At 34.5% G+C, this 26,024-nt stretch overlaps 1 protein-coding gene across 1 annotated transcript in view; it reads left to right on the top strand.

The window, feature by feature from the left end:
- Alk (Anaplastic lymphoma kinase) overlaps positions 1–26,024 on the top strand; it is a 1,005,172-nt gene that overhangs the window by 474,289 nt on the left and 504,859 nt on the right. The window contains 1 exon segment of the mRNA XM_068387529.1: positions 5,412–5,588. Coding sequence (XP_068243630.1) covers positions 5,412–5,588 — 177 coding nt within the window.

Raw genomic sequence — 26,024 nt, 5'->3', positions numbered from 1 at the left:
AAACGATAGGCCTAATGGTGTGAGCAATGCACACAGATATATAAACGGTAGGCCTAATGTTATAAACAATGCACACCCACCTATAAGACTAAACTTTAAATATATATATATATATATATATATATATATATATATATATATATATATATATATATATATATATATAAACTGCTAGAGCAATGTTGATCCTGGAACCGGAGCCTATATATCTAATTATAGATAACGGCCCCATCCATAATTCTAAATTAGTAATAGATCGGTTAAACAATCACCCTGAGATTATTCGGATGGAATGGCCTACTAAATCACCTAATTTCAATCCAATAGAAAATCTTTGGGCAAAGATGGTAAGCCATATTGATGCTATCAACGTCAATAATAAGAATTCTTTAATTGAACATGCACAATCAGTGTGTAATCACGTAGGCCTACACATCTTAAAAACTAAAATGAGAATCTCGTTAACCCAACTAATAGATAAAGTAAGAGGTCATGTGACATACTGAGAGAGAGAGAGAGAGAGAGAGAGAGAGAGAGAGAGAGAGAGAGAGAGAGAGAGAGAGAGAGCGAGCTAGTTCCCAATGAGTACACGCACACACACAATGCGGATTCGTCTTGCACTGATTGAACTCTAATTATTGTCATTGATATGGTACGAGTTATTCTCTGCCCAGGAAAAAAAGTTGTCAGATACTTCTTTTTCATTGTTATTCTTGAGAGATACCAAACCATTTTGAAACAGGTAGCGATATATTTTTGCAGGCGAGTGTACTTGTCAGTAGACCAGCATAGGAATTTGTGATAAAGAGTAAATAGATGGGTAAGTGAAAAAATGGGAGACTGTTTGAAGTGCATACCTACGCTCGAAAAGAGCATTTTTCAAGATGAATAGTGAAAGAAAAAAAAATGGTGGCCAGTAACAAAAAAGGAAGAAGGTGGATTAGTAATCTTTAGAGCAGTGGTTCCCAAACTATCTTACCTGACGCCCCCTATTTGCTTCCAGTAGACTCGTACGCCCCCACTCCTCTCTTTTTTTATATGAAATGATTCTTACATTTATTTCTTAGCATTGTACAGGAAAACAGATTTCTGTTTGTATTACATTTTAATAATGAAAGCCACTCAAAGAAATAATAGTAAATTCCAGTAACTAAAAACGAAACATTTGGTTCAAAGTGAGCGAAAAAAAGATTGAACATTAGAAAATTGGCAAAATTGAGTTGCAGTTTTAAGAATAGCTAATTTGAAAACATGGCATATAATATTCGGAAATAATTATGAGACTAAGGCACAATTTCTGGTCAAATTTTTTGAGATGGATGCTGCTGTTCTTTTAATGATTTTATTATTCTATTAAACAAGTAATTTCAAGCAGATGACTTCACGCCCCCCTTGTATCGTCCTCACGCCCCCTAGTGGGGCGTGCCCCCCAGTTTGGGAACCACTGCTTTAGAGAATAAACAATTTGTTTTAAAGGGTAAGTTATGGAGGTAAGGTATATTGAACAAACGAATCGAGGAGTAAAGCTTTCAAGTGGAGAGTGAGTGTCTGGCTTAATAGTAGGGATGAGATCAAGGTGTAGAAAGATTTGGACAGGGATACATTTAATAACTTTTGTTAGGAGTTTCAACGCTCTGATGGTAAGCATTTCGTTTTGTATGAAGCGTTGCAACGTTTTGCAAGGTTGTTTATTCGCAGGATTAAAGTATGTATAAGGGAGTGATCATTGTGTCGTATTAACTGTCAGCCACCCTTTGTTAAAGAAATCTGTTTAAAGGAAAAAAAGATACGCTCGTTTATATATATATATATATATATATATATATATATATATATATATATATATATATATATATATATATATATATATATATATATATATGTGCGTGTGTGTGTTTGTGTGTGTGTGTGTGTGTGTACGCGCGTGCTTGTGTGTGTTATCAAGTAATTTAGATTATGTAAATATTTTCAAAGGAAGTTAACGCCAGAGATAATAAAAATAGGCTGTAGGTTAGCCATTGATTGAGCAAGATGTAATATTTCTGCATAGGGCAAAAACATTCCTGTTTGCTGTTACATTAGGTCATGATTTTTTCGTGATACTGTTTAAACTCTTAATAAATTAGTTAAGAGTTCCCAAATAACTATAGTAAAATCGTGTATATGTGAAACATGGATGCCATTGACCGTAGAGTTTTATCTCCTGTATATACAACATTTCTAAATATGTATAAGGGCGATCAGATTATTTGATCGATTTTATATATATATATATATATATATATATATATATATATATATATATATATATATCTGTGTGTATATGTATATACTGTATATATATACATATATATATATGTATATATATATATATATATATATATATATGTATATACTGTATATATATACATATATATATGTATATATATATGTATATATATATATATATATATATATATATATATATATATATATATATATATATATACACCAAGCTTTCTATATGTGTATATTAAATACATAGGGCGATATTACTTTTAGTATAATTTACCCAATTAAAAGGCATGATTTACTTCATGGTGATGAAGCGCTTAGAGATTTACAGTAACGTATGAAATTAATCGAACCTTCAGTCGTGGATTTAAATACTTTTCTCCTAGTTTTATTTGTTCTCTTGGATCGTTCCTCTATTTATAAAGGCCGATGGACATCTATCTTCTTCCTTCTACCCTTTGCACTTGTTGATAGTGACCTTGTAGGACGCATTTCATTTTGCAAGTGAAACTTCTAAAAATGCCAAAGTAGCGCAGAAAGAAATGAAACTAGGTTTGGTGCTCTCTTGTGTAGTTCATAAGTATCAATTTGTTATATAATGTTTTATCAAATTGTTCAACTCCTCAAACTTGATTACTGACACAGCCAATTTGTAACATTTGCTATAATTCATGCTAAAATGTTTCTTTCAAATGAGCCTGGGAAGGATTCAAGGTCATGACCAACACGAGGTCAAGTACAGATGATAAGAGATGACGAAAGTACTATTTGCATGCTACGTTGCAAACATTAGTAGATAATTCATTCTCATAACAATATGAAAGCTGAACCTTCTCGAAATGCATCTTGACAGAAACAGGTGTTTAATATTTTTTTGGCGTTCATTTTCTTTTAAATGTTAAGTACCTGAAGCGAATGAGATGAATCATGATTCATTTTTGATTGAAAAAATGATGATTGTATTAACATTTTGTAAATTATTTGTGGTTTTGGTCAAGTAGCAGCCTCCTCTTGGTGTATCATGGCACATGACCTGGTGTTTCCTTTTGGAAAAGTTATTGTTGTTGTTGGCTGTTCTTTGGCCTTTCAGGCCTTCTTCCTTTACGCTTCACTGAAGAGTATCTTTTGCCCGCTCTCTCTCTCTTTCTACTTCGAATTCTACCTGATTGTTGTAATCATTTTCAGTTGATAAAGGCCGTGTAGAGGTGTGCGCGTAGATTTACAGGATGTGTTTTGCATCGAAGAAGGGAGAAAGTGTAGGTATTGTAGGTGTAGGAGGGGGAGAACGGCGGCGAGGGGGAGGGGAAAGGGGTAGGGGAAGCGGCGTGGCTTGGCTTGCGCATGGGGGAGGTGGCCACGGGAGACTTGGTACCCTGGCTCATCGGGGGGTTGGCGGGGGAGTGGAAGCAGCAGCAGCAGCAACAGCAGCAGCAGCAGCAGCAGCAGCAGCAGCCAGGAGCAGCAGCATCAGCATCAAGCGGAGCAGGGTGGCGGCGTTGGCCAAACCCAGAGCAGCTCAGTATCGCCACGAAAATACAGACACTGCTACAGATACGCCGTCGCTCCCCACACCACCACAACACCTCTTGCAACCACGCGTCCAGCCTTCTTTTTTAAATGGCCGTCAGGCTACGAAATCGGTGTAGTTGTCGTTTTATTTAGCGGATTTGGTGTCGTTCGTGTCGTGGTGCGTGTGTGTTTGTGTGCCTAGGTGTAGTGACTATCATCCTCGTCAGTGGGTTTGAGTGCAGGAGCCACGAATCTCAAAAGGAGAAGGAAACGAGCAGGGTAAAACGGAAAAAAAAACTGCCAATATAGAGAAAATCTGGCCTTTAAAGTTGAAGTTTTCGAGGGATAGTGAGAGGGAGAAGGGAAAGAGGGAGAGAGAAAGAGAGAGAGAGAGAAAAAGAGAGAGAGAGACATTCATTGAGGTGGAAAAGAACCAGGTGTTGCGGCATGATGCTCACAACAGGAGATAATTATGAAGAAACCATCGGGGAACATTCAAGATGCTCATCCCTTCTACAGAAATGACAACCACTATCAGGAGTACAGGCGGTTTCCCCTTGTAGTCTGTTGGCCTTGTTTTTGTCATTACTGCACGGTAAAGACTCCATTGTTAATCGCTGTCTGAAACAGTTGGCTTAGCAAACCAGTGCTGAAATCCTATGTGGTGCACGTTACTACTGTATAAATATATAGATTTATCAATAGATATATTTCTTTAATCACTCACAGTTGTTGAGTTCAAATGGTGTGCTTTTATACATATTAGAATAACTAGCAGTGACATGAGAAAATCATAAATGATTCAATATTGATCTAGGTTTAGTTGATAGTGAAAGGTTTACTGACACCCAAAGCGCTGTGGGTATGGTGATGAGAAAAAAAAGTGGGTATTCATGGTCATCATAATGTGCAAGAGCGTGTGTCCCCTCATCAGATGGTGATGATATAATGATAATGACGACTATTGTTGTTATTATAATGTTTTCGTCGCCTTTACTTCCTTCATGGTTACGCTCTTAAGGCTACTCGAGTCCTCCTTCAAGGAATGTCATCCCCTTCAGCTATGAAGAGTCAAACGAGTGGGATGGCCTCGAACGCCCGTCAGGAGGCACTCGTAAAATGTAGTCATAGAAGTAGTAGTTGTCGTCGTTGTCGTCATGATAGTAGTAGTCATTGTAGAGGTGTCAAAGCAACAGGGACTACGGTAGTAGTAGTAAAAGCAGCAGCTAAAGCAGCAGCTACAGCGGCGGCGGCGGTGGCGGCGGTGGGCCCCGCCACAGCACCACCATCAGAAATCAATGGGTGGTGTGGGTGGAGGAGGAGGAGGAAGAAGAGCAAGCTGCCGCTGCCGCCAGCAGCTCTACTATCACCAACGACGACGACGACGTCAGAAACGACGACGGCGACAACGACGACGAGCAATTTACCTTCATCTTCATCATCATCATCATCACCATCACCGTCATCACAATCATCGTCATCTTCATCCCCCTCATATCCATCACTGTCAGCATCACCAGTCTCTGTGGTGTCCCCCTGGCGGCGTGTCATCATTCAGTTCTTGATGATAAACCTCCTGAGGGTCACCCTTGCCAGCTTGACCTCTCAACCAGAGGCTTCGTCCTTAGGGCTCCAGTGCGACTTCGAGGGTGAGGTCGAATGCGCTTGGAATTGGCCGAATGATTTGAGTGCAGAAGCCAGTAACTTCCTGAAGGTGACCGGAGAGCAAGTTGAAGAGATGATCAAATCCAAGGCTCCAGGGGTAATGACCGGCCCAGGGCGAGACACTGATAACTCCCCACAAGGTAAGCCTCTCATACCACCTCCTCCCCCTCATTACCACATTTCCTACCCCCCCCCCTCCCTCTCTCTCTCTCTCTCTCTCTCTCTCTCTCTCTCTCTCTCTCTCTCTCTCTCTCTCTCTCTGCCGACCTGCCCAGCACACCATGTCTCATCCAGTATCTTGCCCCTTTACCCTTTTACCCTTACCCGTTACCCTCGCTTCTCACATATGCCCAACATTCCCCTCACCTTCCACTTTATCCTTTTGTTATTGTTCTTTACTGTTGCTGCCTCGGTTGTCTAATGGGCAAACCCACGCACGTTCGAGGCGCAACAGTGATTATAGGTAAAGATTAGATTATTCTTAGTATTTATTTCATCATTGACATTATGATTGACTTTAGAAATAAAAAAGGTAAGTTTTGATTTTAACATCTGTCTCTTGTACGTATATGAGGTAGTATATACCTTTTCCTTTTAAGTTGATCTTAGATTTGCTCTGTGGGTATTGATTCTCTTAACCAGATGAGATTGTTGTTTCGGAACGAAGCCACGCTAAAATAAAATGGGATAAAAATAACGTAATAAATAACAAGATTTTGGCACTGCTTGTTCAGAACCCCTCTCTGTAGCCCAGAAGAACCGAAGCTTCTCCCTCACTCTGTCTAGTCCAGTCTAATGCTCTTTTCAGCATCGCGAGCCTTACTGATGACGTCACGACCGAGAGTTTGTGACGTCATATAAAGCGCAGATGATGTTGATGACGCTATACTCTGGCTTGCTTACGTCATAGGTCGCCATTGTGACGTCACTGTTTACCTACATGACGCCACGGGTCAACATTATGGCCTCCATAACTAAGACTTTCTTCATATCCATGAGACATCGGTCATGATATACAGGACAGCTGTGATAAGCCAAGCGAAACACCTTTCTTTATGTTGGGAACTCTAGGTGTTAGTTTTCAAGGCTGTTTGGCTTTTGGTCGGAGAACTCGTCAATCACCTTCAGTCCATTTACACTTGAATATATTTTCTTATGAATAGAAAATATATGATAAAACATGCACGCATATATATATATATATATATATATATATATATATATATATATATATATATACATATATACACATGTATGTATATATACATATACATACACACACACACACACACACATATATATATATATATATATATATATATACATTTTAACATTAACATGCATTTAATTTGGATGATAGCATTAGTGAACGATACCCAAAAACTTTACAACTTCATCTGAATGAAATCATGTAACGCAAGGTTAGATGTTTAACATACGACTGTGCTATAATTGTTCAGTGGCTTCTTTCCTCTTGGTAGGGGTAGAAGAGAATCTCTAGCTATTGTAAGCAGCTTTTTAGGAGAACATTCCAAAATCAAACCATTGTACTCTAGTCTTGGTTAGTGCCATAGCCTCTGTACCATGGTCTTCCACTGTCTTGGGTTAGAGTTCTTTTGCTTGAGGGTACACTCGGGCACATTATTCTGTCTAATTTCTTTTCCTCTTAGTTTGTTAAAGTATTTGTAGTTTATATATTTATTTTAATGTTACTGTTCTCAAAATATTTTATTTTTCCTTGTTTCCTTTCCTCAATGGGCTACTTTCCCTATTGGGGCCCTTGGGCTTATAGCCTCCTGCTATTCACACTAGGGTTGTAGCTTAGCAAGTAATAATAATAATGATAATAATAATAATAATAATAATAATAATAATAATAATAATAATAACCAATACAAGACCTCTCCCCTCTCAGCCATGCTTCGATACTTCTGTTATTTGTTAGGATGATAATGTATTAGTTTCAATTTTGCATAACACGAGACACATTTCAGATAATGTATCGAGGGCTCATGATATTTGTAATGGAAAAGTACTCCTTGCTTTTGCCAGATAGTTAAAGAAATAGCCCTTTGGATATTATTGAATGGTCACTCGTTGGGTCTCTCTTTATTGCGTCATTCACTCATGAAATGAAGAGCTGAGAGACATGGACTAATATTGTGGATGGGGGATTAATAAGATATAATTCTGACAGTTATTGTATATATCATAAGAATACTTGAAATTTTAAAGACTGGTATTAAGTTCATTCATTTTGTTGTTATTGATACATAATATGGCCAATGTGGCTATGATAGCATTCAAAACATTTGGGTCGATTTGCCAAAACTCTTAATGTTAATCGGGCTGGAAGCTGTATATGAATAAAGGAGGTAACCTTAGTGATCATTCTGCATTATTTGGTCCACTTTTCAGTTATTTCCTCTTTCACGGCCTTCCACTATGAAATTGAGTAAGAATAATGCTTCTAAAAAGATTTTTTTTTTCCGGGTATGAACGTACATGGTAACATTTGTCCACGTTCGAAAGGCACTTTTGATACGATTGTCATCCACTAGACTTTTCTATTCATTTTCATGAACACATCCAACTTCATAAGACTTACATAAACACTGGTTGTATGTTTGTATATGCAATGTTTCATGCTTATTCTATTTTCTATTTATTTGTTCCCGTTTTCTGTTTAGGACCGTCACCCACGGTTGTATTGTAGGTCCACTTGCTACCTGTCGTTTTTTATTTTGTATTTTTTCCTATTGATATTTCACTGTTTTTCACTGAGCGTCCTCTATATCTTTATCTCAATTCCCTCGAGAATGATGATGAGGATAATTGATATTGTTGTAATTGGAATTACTACAAGCCAAGTTGCAACCGTAGTAGAAAACCAGTATGTGTTGCAAACTTAGGGCTCCAACTGGGAAAGCAATCCAGTAAAAAAAAAAATACATGTGAAAATCAGTAGTAAAAGCTAAATGTTAAAGAAGAAAACAAGTAATAGGTGAGATAAATGACCAACGAAATATGAAACCACTTTCAACCACAAGATCAGGCAGCTCAACCAATAATTTGGTCACAGCTATTATGAAATTTATGGGAATTTATGAAACTGAACCTCAAATACAGAAAGGCAAGACTGTTAGAAGTAACTGAAAATCTAGTACTACTTGGTGCCTGGCATAGCTTAAGACCTGAAACTACAAAATTTTTTATAAAGCATGCATGCACATTTATTACCAAGAACATTCCTCTAACTGTTGGGACATTTATGTAATCGATGACAAAAAAAAGTCCTGCCTATCAGTCCTGGACTCCGCGGTCACTGTCTGATTACCGGTAGTACACCTTAAGAGGTTTACTTTGCTATTACTTTAAGTTCTTTGCAGTATCCTTCCAACCCCTAACTACACGCACATTTTAGCCTTGCTCTGTACCTGTGTTATCGCCTCCTTTCTTCCATGGTACTGTCCAGCCACGCAACTTTTCTTTAATAATGGAACTTTGGAGTTTTCCCCAGTTGCACGTGGTCACTGAATATCCTCCCAGGCCCCAGTGCCAGGCCTTCTGGCCCAAATACATAAATCCAGTTCAATCTCGTCTAAATACTTCCACCCTGATAAGGTTCGTGGAAAGTTGTAGACTTATAATTTTCCAGATAAATCCTCAGACACGATGACTTAATTTCACTGTCCTTTCTAATCATTGGAGCATTATCACTGCTTACACAAACTATTGACTACATACTTTTGTATGGGTGTTCATTTTCTTCACAATTATTGTAGCTTTGATTAAGTAAGACTTGGAATATACAAACATTTAAAAGGTAAGTGCCATATCCTAAAGATGTTTAGTAGTATAATATATGGAGATATTGTAACATTTGAGCAACCAAAATTGACTAGAAATGCTCAAAGAAATTAGAAGAAAAAATATACTATTTTGTTTTTCTTAAAAGGCCTGAAATAGATTAAACCTATCATGGTAACCACATAGTGATGTTAGTGCACCTCACGTAATGCACTGAGGACATTGCTGAAGGGTTCCTGCAGCGTCCTTTTGGTCCTTAGGTGGTACTTCAAGTCTTCCAACATACCTACGTTCCCACTTCCTTTTTATCTTGCTGTCCAACCTCTTATCTTTTATTTCATGGTGAAACTTTTAGGTTTTCCCTCAGTTACATCTCGGAGATGAATAAAATGGCCTCCCAGCACCAGTACATGGCCTTGTAATACACACACACACATACTATATATATATATATATATATATATATATATATATATATATATATATATATATATATATATATATATATACTGTATATATATATATATACTGTATATATATATATATATATATATATATATATATATATATATATATATATATATATACACACACACACACGCCCACACACACACACTTATGTCTGTTGCTCTTTTGGCTCATATTCTAGGATTTGTCGTTCTTTACTTTCAACAGCCACATGAAATTTGACCTTGAAATTAAATGGCTTCTAGTTTGAAACGTAAATCTGTAGTTAATCTGCAAATCGGTTTGAATCAACGGGTTTCATATTGTGATCTCACTTCAAGGCTCACTGAACTTAGGTGACGCAATACTTGATGATTCAGAATGTTTGACCAAAGTGTTGTGACTCTAACCTTTCATTTTATGGCAGTAAACATTTAGAAGCTTTTTTTTCCAAAACCAAAAGTATTATACGTAAGGCTTCACTTGCACATAAATGGTGATATTGAAGTTATGTATTTAAAATTATTCATTGTACATTGTTCTGAAAGTGTGTTTTTTTTTCTTTTTTGTCAACTATTAACAGCATCCTAGGGTTTTTCATTTCAAGATAACATCAATTATATTAAACTTCTCTATTTAATTTTATTGTGACAGTTTATCTTTCACAGATTAATCTTGTAACATAATTCCGTTTCCCTTATTTGGCTACCTTCCTAATTAGGACCCTTTAGCTTGTCACATACTGTTTGACTTCTAATAATAATGGTAATAGTGATGTTACACTGCATCTATATGTAGGAAAGTAGTAAAACAGTTCTCAGTAGTATCATGGATGTATATGGTTGCAACTTTGAAAAGTTAGCAGTACTACTGTAGCATGCCAGGTCTCTTTAGTTTTCATTAAAATGTATATATATATATATATATATATATATATATATATATATATATATATATATATATATATTTTTTTTTCAAGTGCAGGCTTTTAATTAGACCTATGCCTATTTTGGTTCTGTTTATTCATATTCATTAGATGTATCTGCAATACATTATATTTCCTCTTCTGGCAGCATTTCGTTTTCCATATATGATCATTTGAATATATATATATATATATATATATATATATATATATATATATATGAATATATATACACAGTATATATATATATATATATATATATACATATATACATAAAATATAAATGTATTGTGTGTATATATATATATATATATATATATATATATATACACAGTATATATATATATATATATATATATATATATATATATATATATATATATATATATATATATATATATATATAAGGCCTTGGTAGCTAGATGTTGTAAAACATCAATTTTTATTGATTGAAAATGAATGAATAATCAGTATTAATCACCAGAGGGATGTTAGCCTATAAAGAATTGCCTCGCGAAAGGGGCAATGGTGTTACAATAAAAGAAAATATCTTATGAAACGCGGGTTGGAATACTCGGAAAGCAGTATTTGGTATCAGGGCCTTTGGGTTTTTACCCAAATTGGGTTTTAGAATTTGATTCTAATCATTATTATAAAACCTATCATCGAAGGCAAAACCCATTTCAAGAGTAAAAGTAGGCAGAAGTCACCTATTCTTATTTCCTGTTCAAAATGAGCATTTACAACAAGGTTTATAATTCATAAAAGAAATTTTATCAAATACAGACACTGATTCTGAGTGGTGGGGTGGGGGGGGGGGGGTTATCAAATGAAGAAGACAGTATCGCAAGTGGAAATCAGTCCAGAATGTTTGCAAGAAAGGTTATTAATAAGGGTCTAGGTATTTACACCTTTTATATATCTTCAATAATTTTTGTTTTGTTTTTACAGTGTTTTCCTCGTCAATTTTGCATTTACAGCTCCGTATTCTCGATTTCATAAATGAAACGGCTTCATAAAAGTAACTATTTTCTTGAAGAAACTTCCCGATAGAAATAATAACACACGATATATATATATGATATATATATATATATATATATATATATATATATATATATATATATATATGTGTGTGTGTGTGTGTGTGTGTATATATATATATAAATTTATATATGTGTGTATATATATATATTAAATTTATATATATATATATATATATATATATATATATATAAAATTTTATATGTATATATATATATATATATATATATATATATATATATATATATATATATATAGTTAGTTCATTATCTATATTATGTCATCAGTTCTTGGTGATAGGCCTATATCCCACATTATATTCAATTTAATTTCTCTCTCTCTCTCTCTCTCTCTCTCTCTCTCTCTCTCTCTCTCTCTCTCAAGCGACAGATACCTGTTGCTCACACCGCTCACCGTGATTGGCAGATTTTTAACACCTTGTCATATTGACAATTTAGTATTACCATCTGATCTTAATCTCAGAAATTGATTTTAGTATATCGAAGTATATTTGCTTGTTATGTTGTTACCCACTTAGCTACTAACTGTCTATACTGCTTTCTTTTCTATTTGGTTTGGAATTTTGGTCAAGGCAATGATAACTAGTTCGAATGACTGTTGTTCAACATATTTGTTTTCTTCAGGCATTTCTTATGTGAAACACACTAGATCTATGTATTACTAAAGATTCATTGCAGTCCCTTTAGCTAGTAGTTGCAACGTCTTTGAGCAATTTATTTATTATCCGCTACTTACTCCTTTTTCTTGCTTAGCTGTCCATACGTAGAAGATTCCTTTTAGGTATGAGCATTCTCTTAAACTCTTCGAATATGCTAAAATGTAATGGAATCTTTATTGTTGTCAAGATTTTTCTTCTCCCTCCATTATTAACAGTGACAGCATATTCAACCATGTGTGTATAGTTTTCAGTTTAATTATACTTCTCATTTTGATATCCGGAAGGTGGATCTAATTTTCTGAATAGGCCCATGAAATCCTGGGGTAGGTTGGTTGTGGGAACATAACTTGAGCAATGTCTCAGGTTTTCCCCATTGAGGTGATTCAAGTGGAGATGCTTTTAACCAGGTAATACTCTGTCATATATATAGAGGATATGACCAAACTTCCCGCCATCCCTGACATGTTGGTGTCATCTCCTTGGGGGAGGGAAGGGAATTAGACATTCTCTTCTTAATTCGTGAGAGACTAATATTGTTCATTATGTATGTTTCATTTACTAACCCTAGTACCCATAAATTTCATGACTTTACCCTGACACAGGCAAATTATTATTATTATTATTATTATTATTATTATTATTATTATTATTACTAGTATTATTATTTGTTTATTATTATCGTTATGATTATTATTAATAATATCATTGTTATTATTATTATTATTATTATTATTATTATTACTACTACTATTACTATTATTATTATTATTAAAAGGGAAGAGATAAATCAGCCCAATGAGTCAAGCTTGACTCTTACAGAGCTGCCTCGATTGAATTTGGTAGTCAAAAATATTTAAAGCTAAGAATGAAATATAAAGTAGATAAACAGAAAATATAGAATAAGCATGAATTTTCATATAAAATCTAGTAATGAAATATAGAATAAATATCAGTCTCCAGGGAATCATCTAGCTTGCTAGGGCATTGTCACTGTCCCTTGTCTCTGCCATTCATGAATACTTTTAAAGGACTCGTCAAGTACCGAGAATGAGATTGACTTTAGTGATGCTGAGCTAGTTAACTACTTTGCCAATTACGAGAGCCGAGTATTGAATGAAAAGCTCAGTTAACTAAATATGCATATGCCTATGACAGCACCCTCAAGTCAAGGCTATGCAGTATTAAGAGTTTCTAGGATAACCATCGTAAAAATTGAAGAAAAAGGGAAAGCAAAGATTACCTATTTTCTATACCTGGAGAGTTATTGGGTCTTTTGACTGGCCAGACAGCATTATATTGGATCCCTCTGTCTGGTTACGGCTCATTTTCCCTTTGTCTACACATATATCGAATATCCTGGCCTATTCTTTCCATATTCTCCTTTGTCCTCATACGGCAACACTGAGATTAGCAAACACAAAGTCTTCGCTGAAAAGGTTAACTACTGCAGTATAATTGGTCAGTGGGTACTTTTCTCGAGGTAACGATAGAAGAGACTTTAGCTATGGTGAGCAGCTCTTCTAGGGCACTCCAAAAGCAAACCATTGTTCTCTAATCTTGGATAGTACCATAATCTCTGTACCACGATCTTCCAATGTCTTGGGGTAGAGTTCTCTTGCTGGAGGGTACACTCGGGCACTATTCTGTCTTATTTCTCTTCCTCTTTTTTTTTAACTTTTTATCGTTTATATATGAAATATCTAATTTAATTTTAATATTGTTACTGTTCTTAAAATATTTTTATTTTGGTTGTTCATTACTTCCTTTGTAGTTTACTAATTACTTAGTTTCCTCTCCTCACTGGGTTATTTTTCTCTATTGGAGCCCTTGGGCTTATAGCATCTTGCTTTTCTAACTAGGGTTGTAGTTTCGCTTGTAATAATAATAATAATAATAATAATAATAATGATAATAATAATAATAATAATAGTAAAAGGTCTATTAATGCTTGAAGATAAAGACGACTGGCGAAATCTAACCGAGGCCCTTATCGTTAATAAGCGTAGGAGGAGATGATGATGATAACCATTTGATGGAAGGATGACGGATGCATCCCTGAAAATTGTGGAAAATTAAATGGAGAAGCCATCCAAATGAAAGCGGGAAATAAAACCTAATATAGATTGGTACCCAGGTCAGCAATAGCTAATCGTCCATCTTGTACGAAGCTTTCAAAACTACTAACGAAGTACATTATTCAAGTGAGCTTCACGAATTCTCTGTGGAGATCCTGCAGCTATGCCTATATGCTATATATAGTTGAAAAGTTCATAGCGGTTCGTTATATCGCCTTGTAGACATTCTGTGTACGAACTACGTGACAGTATATAACACTGAATGGAGGTTAAGAAATTCCGATCAAGCCCGACGCAGGCCTACAACAGTTTTGTGAATCGGCTGTAAAATTCCCCAGCGCAAATTTTAAAAGCTGTCCTTAATATCAAAGAAACACAGGGACGTAGCTTTTAGATCACCAAAACTCACTTACCACTGTTATGAAATTAGTTCAAATTCCAGGATATGTCCAAGGAGGAGACTTGAATTTAAGATGATAAAAAACCACACTATGAAAACATTGCCATTGGAATGTGGGGCATAATAGGATGGCAGAATTTAAGAATCGAATGATCATTGTGCTTACTTGTAGATAAAAAAATTGAAAAATAGAGCAAGTATCCATTCAATCAGGATAGATATTAAATTGGAAACAATCAGGATAGTAAGAATGATAAGATGATAAGAATCGAAAGAAACAAGAATAGAGGATTAAGAAAAGACATCCCATGTCCCAATAGTTTTTCAGTTTTTGTTGAGGCAGAAACCATGGAAAAGAAGAGCTACTTTTTAAGATAACCATGAGAGTAACATATATATAACTCAAACTTGTTGATCCATAGATAAAATGTTTAGGAGGACCAAATAAATAAGAGGAAATTAAGGCTAAATTCCTACCATTGAAGTTAAACCAAAATCTTGGTGTAGTGAGTATTGTAATAAAGAATTTGCTTTTCATCAAGAGGAAATGGTTTTAACTCAAAAGAGACAGAACTGAGGAACGTTTGAATTAAAATGAAATAGAGCTACTTTAATAAAGTGTTAAAATCATCCTGTGAAATTTCATGCGTTTAAGAGATCAAGCCTAGTACATAATTATTCCCGTGGTGATCACAACCCAAATATTATTTGGCTTCAGAAAAGAAATAGGATTAACCTTGTAATCTTGGTTTACATCATTATTCCCGTGGTGATTACAACCCAAATATTATTTGGCTTCAGAAAAGAAATAGGATTAAGCTTGTAATCTTGGTTTGAATAGCAAATCTTCAGATTTCTTCTTCTTCATTAAGTAACAATCTAAAGTTAGTGTCTCCATCATTTCTCATCCAACTAAACAATATTCACTACAACTTTTGGACACCTTTGGATGCTGTTTATGTGCATTTATTTTATAGAAAGCAAATAATGTTTCATATGACTTTTCACTAACTTTCATTTCTGCTAATAAAATCTTTAGCAACATTATAGATCCCGTTCCCACTTCATTTTTATTGTTAGGAAATGTCTTATAATCCTCTATATGTGGTGCAAAGCATATTAGATATCAATTGTTAGATTACAGAAAATGCCTTCAATAATTATGGCATTGTTTTTAGCAATGGTAGATCTATGATTCTATGAAATTCAATAACATATACTCAGAAACTCCATTCTGCTATTGCCCAGACCTCATTTACATCCAGCATCAATGTAGACCTTAAATGGCCTTTAGGTGAATATCCTCATGGTGGTGACCACTTCTGTTTTTTCTTGAACCTTCTGTATGGAATTTCCATGAATACACTTACAGAGTTCAAGGAAGAAATTGTAAGTATAGACAGGGGCTACTTTAGACAATGAACAGTTAATTTGGCACGCATGATAATGTCCATTCTTTTACGGTATGATTTTTTTTTAAAAAGTGACGCATAGCCTATTTAGAACACAAAAGGTAGTGAAGTTTATCTAGTTTGAATATTTACACAACACTGGGGAATATTACTCTGAATGTATTTAATTGTGAATATAAAACTAACAGATATATTCCGTCTAAATATGTATACCAAAGGGTCCTTGCAAAGCAATGAAGGCATTGAAAAGGGGCACCTAATATTTCTAGGGAAATTACACAGCTTATGCCTGCCATCAGTAAAAATACTGTATAGTGAACAAAACTAGAAAATATATCAAAGATAATTCCAAAGATGCCTTTCCTAGAGTGCTGTATCTTAATCCCCCTTACCTGTCCTAGAGAAAACATACAAATTCACTCAACTCTAATCTCGCTCATTTTGTCCTAACTGTCAAGGATGATGTCATGTCACAGTTGATTAGCTACCAAATAACTTTGCTCAGAATAAGAAATTCTGTATGTACGTCTAACCCCAAGATTATATATAAGCTCCCACTAGACGTCCAAAAGACAAGATATTAAGGGTTTCAAGAGGAAACTGAAGACTTTCTTGTTTTTCAAGTACTTAGATAATGGGAATGTGACAATAAACGAGTAATATCCTGATTGAAATGCTGAATGCCTTGGAATATAGACGATAAAATGACTGTGAAGGTCCTGTAGAGAGTAGGATTCCCCTGCAGTATATGACCAGAAAAGCAGCCCTCAAAGTAGAGTAAGTAAAGTAACCCGGACTATCACTAACGCATATACTCACCAGCTTGTCAATCGGGTATTTCAATATATTTTGAGTGGTTTTGAACATTCTGTATGTTGGGCTCGAGTAATTCTCCCTGAGACCTACAAGTGAGTAACCTCGGTTATTGGACTAAGTTAAAAGAAATAAAACTTTAATTCTAGCTATCAAGATTGTAGGGGAACGGAACTTTGACATTTTTGGCATAATATCCTGAAAATAAAAAAAAAGACAGGGAGATATTACTAGCGGATTCTACCATAGCTCGTTCCTGAAGCTTCTTACAACTTTAATTCTGTATCTACGTAAAAGAATTCTCAAAGTAAAATAATGTACAGTTAAGCCACAAGATGATATTTATCAATATCTCTAAATCAGAAAATGGAGCTGTATATGTTCTGGTATACCCAGCAGGTGACATCGCATTCAGTCATATCAGAACTGATGGCTATACTCTAAATTTAGGAGCTTATAAACAGGATTTAGGATAAAGAAATGATCATTTGCTTAGATTTAAAAGTACTTTGAACTTTCAATCAGTTTTTTTTTTTTATTAAAAAGCCTAAAGAATTTATATTTTGTCTCCTGTTGGTGTAATCCTATGCATTTCCGCTGATTTCTATCCATTTTAGAATCTTTGGAGTTGAGAAAGCAAACAAAAAAAAAAGGGGCCAGATAAGTTCCTAGTAGGTACAAGAAGTGACCTAAAGGGTAGTGTTCCTTCCAATCTATAAGAAAATAATACTTCAGTCATATTGGCAGATAGAAGTGGTGTTAACAAAACTCTGAATTACATATAAAACAGTAACCCACCTGGTAGTACTATACATTGCTAGTAATAGTGCTCGAAACTACTATGGTATGTTACTATCAGCAGAACTAATGTCTGCACACTTGCCTTCTATCCCTATCACCGCAGAGTACTTCTAATTAGTGTCCCTCTTTTGGGGAATCATGATTTCTGGTGGGATATGAGGATTGCAAGTCTACTTAGTCTGAAATCTGAGGAATTTAAGGCGTTAATGCTTTATTATCAGATTAAGGTCAAAATTTGTTGAACAACTGAAAGAATGGAAAAACCATTTGTGTATTATAGACAAAAAGGTCCGAGATATATTTTGTAGAGCTATATTGTAGTTGAGTGAACATTGTTGCTAGATAATATAATTATTTTATTTCTTTTATTCGTAAAGATAGTTTTAATGGTTCTAGAGAAAAGGGAAAATTCTCAAGCACGCTCGTTTTTTTTTCTTTTTTCTTTATCCGATCCTTCACCTACCTTTGTTTTCTTTTATAAGCACTGTCCTCCAGAACTTGAAATAGTTCATCATTCAGTATTTTGAACATATTTATAATGGTGGTACTTGTATGATACACTGTAGGAGAGGAAAGACGTGTGTGGGCGTGCCAAGTGTACACGGTAAACTGAGAGGCTACTGCTCTATGTAAACAACACTTGCCTGGACTGTTTGCCTTTCAGAAATGAGATCTGACTACTTGAACACTTGCCTTGCCTTCTTTCTTGCCATGTATAAATGTGCCAAATTTGAAGATGACTCTGTTCTTGTAAAGTTACTTTTCTTGTGATTTGTAAGCACGCTCTTTGCTAATAGAGTTAAATGTTTGTGGGAATCATTGCATACTCTTGAATTCAAAATGTGGTTGAATAAAAAACAAATTTTGACACAAAAACGTGGATACTAAACAGTTGTTTATTGTAGTGATCGCTTCATTACTTGAATTCCGTCTCGGTAATATGTGCACTTTTTTAAAGAAAACTTTGACCTTGTATAATAGAATTATATTTCAGTCCACTAAACAGCTAAGATGCTGAAGTTATCAGAGACTCAAAATCTGTAGTTAACAGCGAAATATGTATATGTAATATTTTTAACAAATGATAAAGAATTTTTAAATGCACTAAAGTTTTGAATGATCATAAATGATATTAGACAGACAAATTATCTGAATATCTTAAAACTGAATAATATCTTGTCCGTCGCTAGGAAATAATGATCTACCATAGCTGCTTAAGGCAACTAGTTCAGATCAAAGTCTAATTTTCTATCAATATATTCACAGAAAATGATAGGACGATATTTGTTCATATATTTTATCTAGGTAATGAATATGGTGCGTTTTGCATCAATTATTTAAACTGCATTTTAGGCAATGCGAGTAGGACTTGGTTATTGCACAGGAATTATTCCTGAAAATTTATTTTGTAACGATACTAAGTAGTTAGTTTGATATTGGAATTAGATAAAGCACATAATAGAAAATTCAGAACGCAATTTAAATAAGAGCTAGCAAGCACAATGGCTAGTGATAAGATACCCTGGGAGTTTGTATACAATATTGAAGATCGTAATGACTAATTTGAGATGCCTCCTTTGGGCAAGTCATATTTTGGATAGTTTTAGTTGCCACAGATCTTGGTATTGTGGGATTTCTCTTATATATTCTTTTTCCATTCTGGTCATGTTGTGGCTTGGTTGTTACTTACATTGAATAGAGGTTATACTTATTCGGGAATTTCGAATGGAGTGTGGTTGGCTAGTCCTCATTTGGTGCTTGTTTATTTACAGTCTGTTTATTTATTTTGATTTTTTATGCTCTTTCATCGATCTCTCCCATTAAAAACCTATTTTCACTGGGTCTCATTGATACAAATTAGGTATATTTTGAGTCGCCTTTGATCTTGTTTACTTCATTGCGTTTCTGTAAACAATTGCTCTGTTTTGCTGATTGATTTGACTTCAGTCTCATTTAAAGATCTTTTTCTTGGGATATTTTCGTATTTTGGAGATTTGTTTAGCATTTATTCCTTATAAAAGAAATTTATTTTTTTTTTTTGTCCTAGAAATTAATTAAAGAATGTCTTCAAATACCAATAGGTATTTTCAACAGAAATTGTATGGATTACTTGTTGTTTCACTTTGCATTACTGTTTTCCTAAAATCCCCGAGCTGCATATAAACTTGTTTGATCAATATTCCTGTTGTCATTTCAACAATCTCCTTTACTCAGTAATCACCTTGTTGCATCTCTTTTTATATAGTCCTGATGTAACTGATGTTTCGTTTCTTGTTACCCATCTGGGTTCGAGTTGATTATTATACTCGCATTAATTCCTGAACCTCTGCATGTTACATATTATTTCAGTTTGTCTTTTTTTCTCGGTGTCACATTTTGCTAGGTAATCTTGTTGAGTACTCTCTCTCTCTCTCTCTCTCTCTCTCTCTCTCTCTCTCTCTCTCTCTCTCTCTCTCTCTCTCTCTCTCTCTCTCTCTCTCTCTCTCTCATTAGTAATGATTTTGATTTTCCTTTCATTATTATTTAAGTGTTTTTCAGTTTGCTCAGAATTACAGTAACAGTTTAGACAACCCGTACGAAATTGAAAATAGTAAGCAAGCACCAATTCCCCCTTCAAGCTGGAAATTTAACTCTACTTTTTATTTAAGCATTTGTTGATGGTCGCATTTTTCTTCTAGAAAGATACCCGAAAAGGGCATACTATGGTCTAGGCCCCTAGGGTATAACTTAGTACACACTTTCAATATAAGTCTAATTCGAAACCATGAATATTCAGTAGATGTCTCAGACTTTAACCACCTTCAAATACATACATTGCAAGGCCAGAGACCATCAACACTCACAGCACAGCTGTGCTTGCGTAATCTTCTTGATAACAATCTCGATTAAAGAATTAGGGGCTACAATGACGCAAAGGCTCTAGATCCCAGTGCTGGTTTATCCGACGCCCACACAGTATTCAGATATTTTACCACTAATATCTGGAAATCTCCAATTGAACTGATCTGGCAGTTTTAATTCTCAATTACCCAATCACCTCAACCCTTTGACACTCTCTGTCTCCCATACTTCCTTCCCTATGTGTCCTAATATCCAACATAACATCATTATTGAACAAACATTGACCTTTTCTAAATTTTGATATCTCCCAATTAATCTTTTGGCTGAAGAGGCACATGGCAACAGTGAAACTATCCCTCTTAAGAATATTGGGTTTTATGGTGTTAACACTTGTTTCCGAGAAGCACGTTGTAATGATATTCAATATCCCCTGTGCTCTCACTGAGAGTGAATCATAATCGCAATATGGCTCCAGAAATTTGTTTTAATGAAAGGCAATTAAAGAATGGATATTCTGTTATCTCGGAATGATAATTAAAGTAGGAATATTTTCTGATTGGGATCGAATGGCCAGTCTTCATTTCTGCATAGGAGTTTGTGACTATTGGAAAAATTATGAAGTACAGTAAACGTGGTGTGAGCTTTATGGTTCTATATTAAACATCACATTTTAAATGGCTTTTAACAACTAACCCTTTTGAAGTCATAATCCAAATAAATTATAACAGAAACTTTTATGCTTAAGTAACACTTTGGAGTCTCCTAAGAATGGCAGTAGGACTTCTCTAAAATTATTGTTGGTAATCATAATAGTCCTTGACCTCAACGAAGCTCGTATCTAAACATTCGATGACGGGGGATTCGAAAATATTCTTTAAAGAATGATAGGTTTTTTTTCTCTTTTCTTTGAGCCCTTCAATATAGTCCTCTTCTCTTTTACTTGCTAAGACTTTTGAATTCCTTCCAATTGATATATAAGTAATTTAATAAACATCATAGTGTTAAAACATTTACATACAAATAAAACCATTGAACGTGCTTTAACGTAGAAATAAATGTATTAAGAATTTCTTTGCTTGTATGTTATTTTAATAAAAGCATGAAACGATCACCATATATTTTCTAAAACCCTGTTACTGTATACCATTGCTAAGCTATTCGGATGGTCTAGGCTTACGGCCAGAAGATATTAGCCGGTGAGAGTTGAGAACAAATTCAAGATAACAGAAAAATTAACGACCCCAAAGTCTTATAACGGCAGAAAAGATGAAATGCCAGCAAGTGCTAGGGAAAGAAATAATTTCTAGCTAAATTCTTTATGATTTTGCTCCTAAAACTTCAAGATTTAGAAATATAGACAAATCTTGATCAGGAGCGACTAGATAATTACCTCTGCTAACGAAGTTGGAAGGTTATGTTTTCGCCCCCAGTTTTGTGTGTTGTTTTGTGTGTTGTGTGTGTGTGTGTGTGTGTGTGTGTGATTGTTTGTGAGCAGCTTCCTGGCCACAATTTTAATTCATAGAGTAATAAATATTGTAGGGATTAGCTGTTATGTAAAAGGCTAGAAATTAGTAAATTTTGGAAGGTCAAGGTCAAGCAAAATGTCCAATTCACGTAATCAGCCATAAGTTTGGACGTCGTTGTCACAGAATCTTCCAATTTGATTCATATTTGAATGTATAAAAATCCACGCCAATTGATACATGTTAAGGTCAAAGGTCAAGGTCAAGGTTGAGCAAAAGGTTGATAAATAAGCTGCAGCCGATTGTAGACTGATGTAACAGGCTTGGAATAGTTTCTTCATGTTCAGATACGTTTTATAATTGCCCGTTGAAGTAGACTATATTTACCTGATGGGTTGTATTATATTTTGTCGTCTAGAAAAGATATTGGTTTTGTAATATATGCCGTTAAAAAGCCGAATCCGTGATTAGTGGAACAGTAACAGCAAAGAAAATATCATCCTATAAGAATCCCCTATATGGATGTCATCTTCATGTTACTGTGCAGTGATATTTGAAAACCAAGATGTAAGTGGAATAACTATTGTTCTAGGAATAGGCTGTTTATTGAGGTTTTTGATGTCATGGTAACAAATAATCATTACAATTAATGAACTTGACCTTTGTAATTAATGTATTCTAATATATTACCCAGTCGTCGTAGGCTTTTAAGAATATTCATTTGATATGTTGTATTAAGTTCTTCTCAACATTCGCCTTTTTACAGATGAACACTATATGTTAAATGTTGCAGTATGGTTCTGTGTAATGTCAAGACTTTATTATATAAGAAACATGAAGATGAATAACCTCCTTGGCGTACGTAATTACAATGATTGGAGCTACCATTGTTATTCTTATTACTATTGAATGATATAATCAGTAGCATTTATTACTTTCTGTTTTTATTACAGACAAAAATTGCTCTCTTTTGTTCCTATGATTTGTTAAATTGCCGTCACGTTTTGCAGAATAATTTAACCACTAGGGCATTGTCACTGTTTCTTGCCTCTGCCATTCAAGAACGACCTTTAAACCTTTAATTGCAACACAACAAATGAACGAGGATTTTCTATAAATTTTGACCTTAAATCCTATAAAAAAAAAAAAACTCGTCTGACCTATTCATATAATAGACTTTAATTTTAAAATGCTTTCCTGTGATAAGGTCTTAACTCAAGCCACTGTATCCATACTATCTGCCTTCAAAGAAAACGATGAAATACGTAGTTTTAATCAGAAATTCTCCGTAAGCATATACTGTTCGCAGCCGTATTTCAGTAAAATACAGGTGACCGTAATTTTACCCTATTTTGTTATTATCTTCCGGGGTTGATGGCCGTAATATCATTCATTTACGTTAATGTATCCGTTTTTAAAACGGTAAAAATCCTTGAATAAATGTTGTCAGCCATTTATCATTTTTTTAATGCAAATTTTTAACAGTGTATGGTATAGTTTGAATATAGGTTCAGACCTAAACAGAGACGGAAATTTAACATATACATGCTAAGTATAGGTTAATGTGTCATGTAATGTTTTAATATTACAAGACAGGTAAATTGAGGAGATTATTAAAGCTAAAGTTACCTATAAAAGGAAGAGTAAATATTAAGATTATTCACTGCAATGGACATGAAAAGGGGTTAGAAATGGGATCTGTAAAGATGGTAGACATCGCATAAAATCCTATTGATTTAATTAAGATAATCTTCTTCCATACTGGTCTAGACATGTTATTAATATTAGGGATGGGATCTATCCGATGAAAAGATTTGACCAGTAAGACCTGACAAATCCCCTATCTTGTAAAAAAAAAAAAAAAAAAAAAAATTGAAACCTCTACAAAACAAGTTAATATTTTGCCCATTGTGCAAGAGATGTTATTTTTTCTAATGACGCTCTTATAACATGCTTAATCGATGAAATTGAAAATTAAGGGCGCTGTAGATAGGTAAGTTGAAAGAAGTATTATGATGAACTAGAACCATTCTAGACTTATTTTGTATCCAGATTTTCTCTTAAGAAATCTCGAAACATTGAGAAAGATGCCTGTGTCAACGAAGCTGTGATGTTGAATGGCCTTACATGCCCCAGCTTTCTGCTATATAGCCCAAATTCATAAATTCAATGCTGAAGTGAAATGGATAATACTTCATAGGTTTTTTAAAGAGGTCTTAATATTTTAAAATTCGTGCATGCGCATGAGTAAATATATTTGTATCATGTAAAGCTACGTTGGTAACATTAGAAGATATTGATGTTATCGATAAAGAATCCATTTCTTTTTTAATTTAAAGACTGGTGGTTTCTTTGCCAAACGTAGAATTTGTCAAATTGAAATATACTTTCTCATTAAGAATGCAAAATTATATTTGTACATTTATTCAATATATATTTTAACGTAAAATCATAGTACAACGGGAACTAGAGCTTAGAAAAGAAAGCCCCTCCTTTTGTTACGTCAAAATTAATATTTTTAGATTTTTGTAGAATTAAACATTAATGACGTCAATCACAAGAAAACTCTCATAACCCTACATTCGAACCCACCTTAGTATGCGAAATACACCTTGCCCAGTCTTCCCGTAGCGGAGAGAGGGTGTAGTATTAAGGTGACAAATTTCTCATATTACGACCCCGATGGGACTGTATATCCTCAGTTAAAATATTTGACCATTAAATTTGGGGAATGTTTGTCCATACAGGAACGTAAGGAACTGTTTATTATTTCTCGTTCTTTTTACGGCCATATTCGTGATGACGTTTGTATTTCTTAAGGTTCTCTTTCATCATTCAGCTCGAGTTGTTCTCATGCGTACTTGTTTATTTCTGCACATTGTCTCTTCATTTTGCAAAGCATTCCACCCCAAAATTGTTTTAGTTTGTTTCTCGGGAACTTGGTTTTAATTCGTAGTCGATTTGATTTTTAACATTCCATTGCATTGTTGTATTTTAATGACAAATGAACAGGTTTATGCGTGTTATTTCTTCGCTGAAAATATTATTATTCTCTTTCTAAAATTATCATAATGTCACACTGATCGGTTTTCCAACACCGCCATATATATAAATGAGAAGAAATTGATCAATAGCATGAAAAGTAAATGAGCACAATTGTAACAAGAGTTTTATCTATTTTGTCTCTGTAGAACGCGTCTGTTTGTATGTTTGTATGCTAGTATGTGTGTTTTGACCAGTGGTCCCACGACACCTGTTCGTGGACTTCGCCTGGCATTAGAAGAATCTTTTACTACAATAAAACAGCTCGGACCAAATAGTAGAAATACTATTCTATCTGTGACTCATCGAGATTTTTTTTAGTCTTCGCTCAGATGTGTTTTCTTAAACTTAGCTCCCTGTGAGTGTGAGATCGTTCGTTGGTATTTCGGCGACGTTCTCTCTTTTCTACGTGGTTAAGCAGTTGACCTCCAGTAGATGCAGTTCTTCTAGTAGACATATTCTTTTATATTTAGAAATTTAATGTGTATACTGGATCCCTTTGATGTATTTATTAACCGATCCACTAATGTTAAATGAGAGATACACAAACGTCATCAGTGGAAGTAGCTCTCCTGTAATAAGAAAAAATTCAGTATTTATTGACAAATAATGATTTTACTGGGCATCGTAAGAAGAATACACAATTTTAATGGTAATTGGGTGCCACCGGATACATTTATGTTGAAAAGACTGTAGATGAAGTGGATGAACCAAAATCTCGAATGGTAATGCATTTTGCATAAATCATATTTATGTAGACCAAAGTTATACAATTTGGTCCGTCAACATTCTTCATTTAGGAAATCCCTAGTTGTATATAACTT

Source organism: Palaemon carinicauda, chromosome 15, assembly GCF_036898095.1.
Source record: "Palaemon carinicauda isolate YSFRI2023 chromosome 15, ASM3689809v2, whole genome shotgun sequence".
Lineage (NCBI taxonomy): Eukaryota > Metazoa > Arthropoda > Malacostraca > Decapoda > Palaemonidae > Palaemon > Palaemon carinicauda.
Note: the sequence above shows the minus strand (reverse complement) of the source record. Positions and strands in the feature narration are given on the sequence as shown.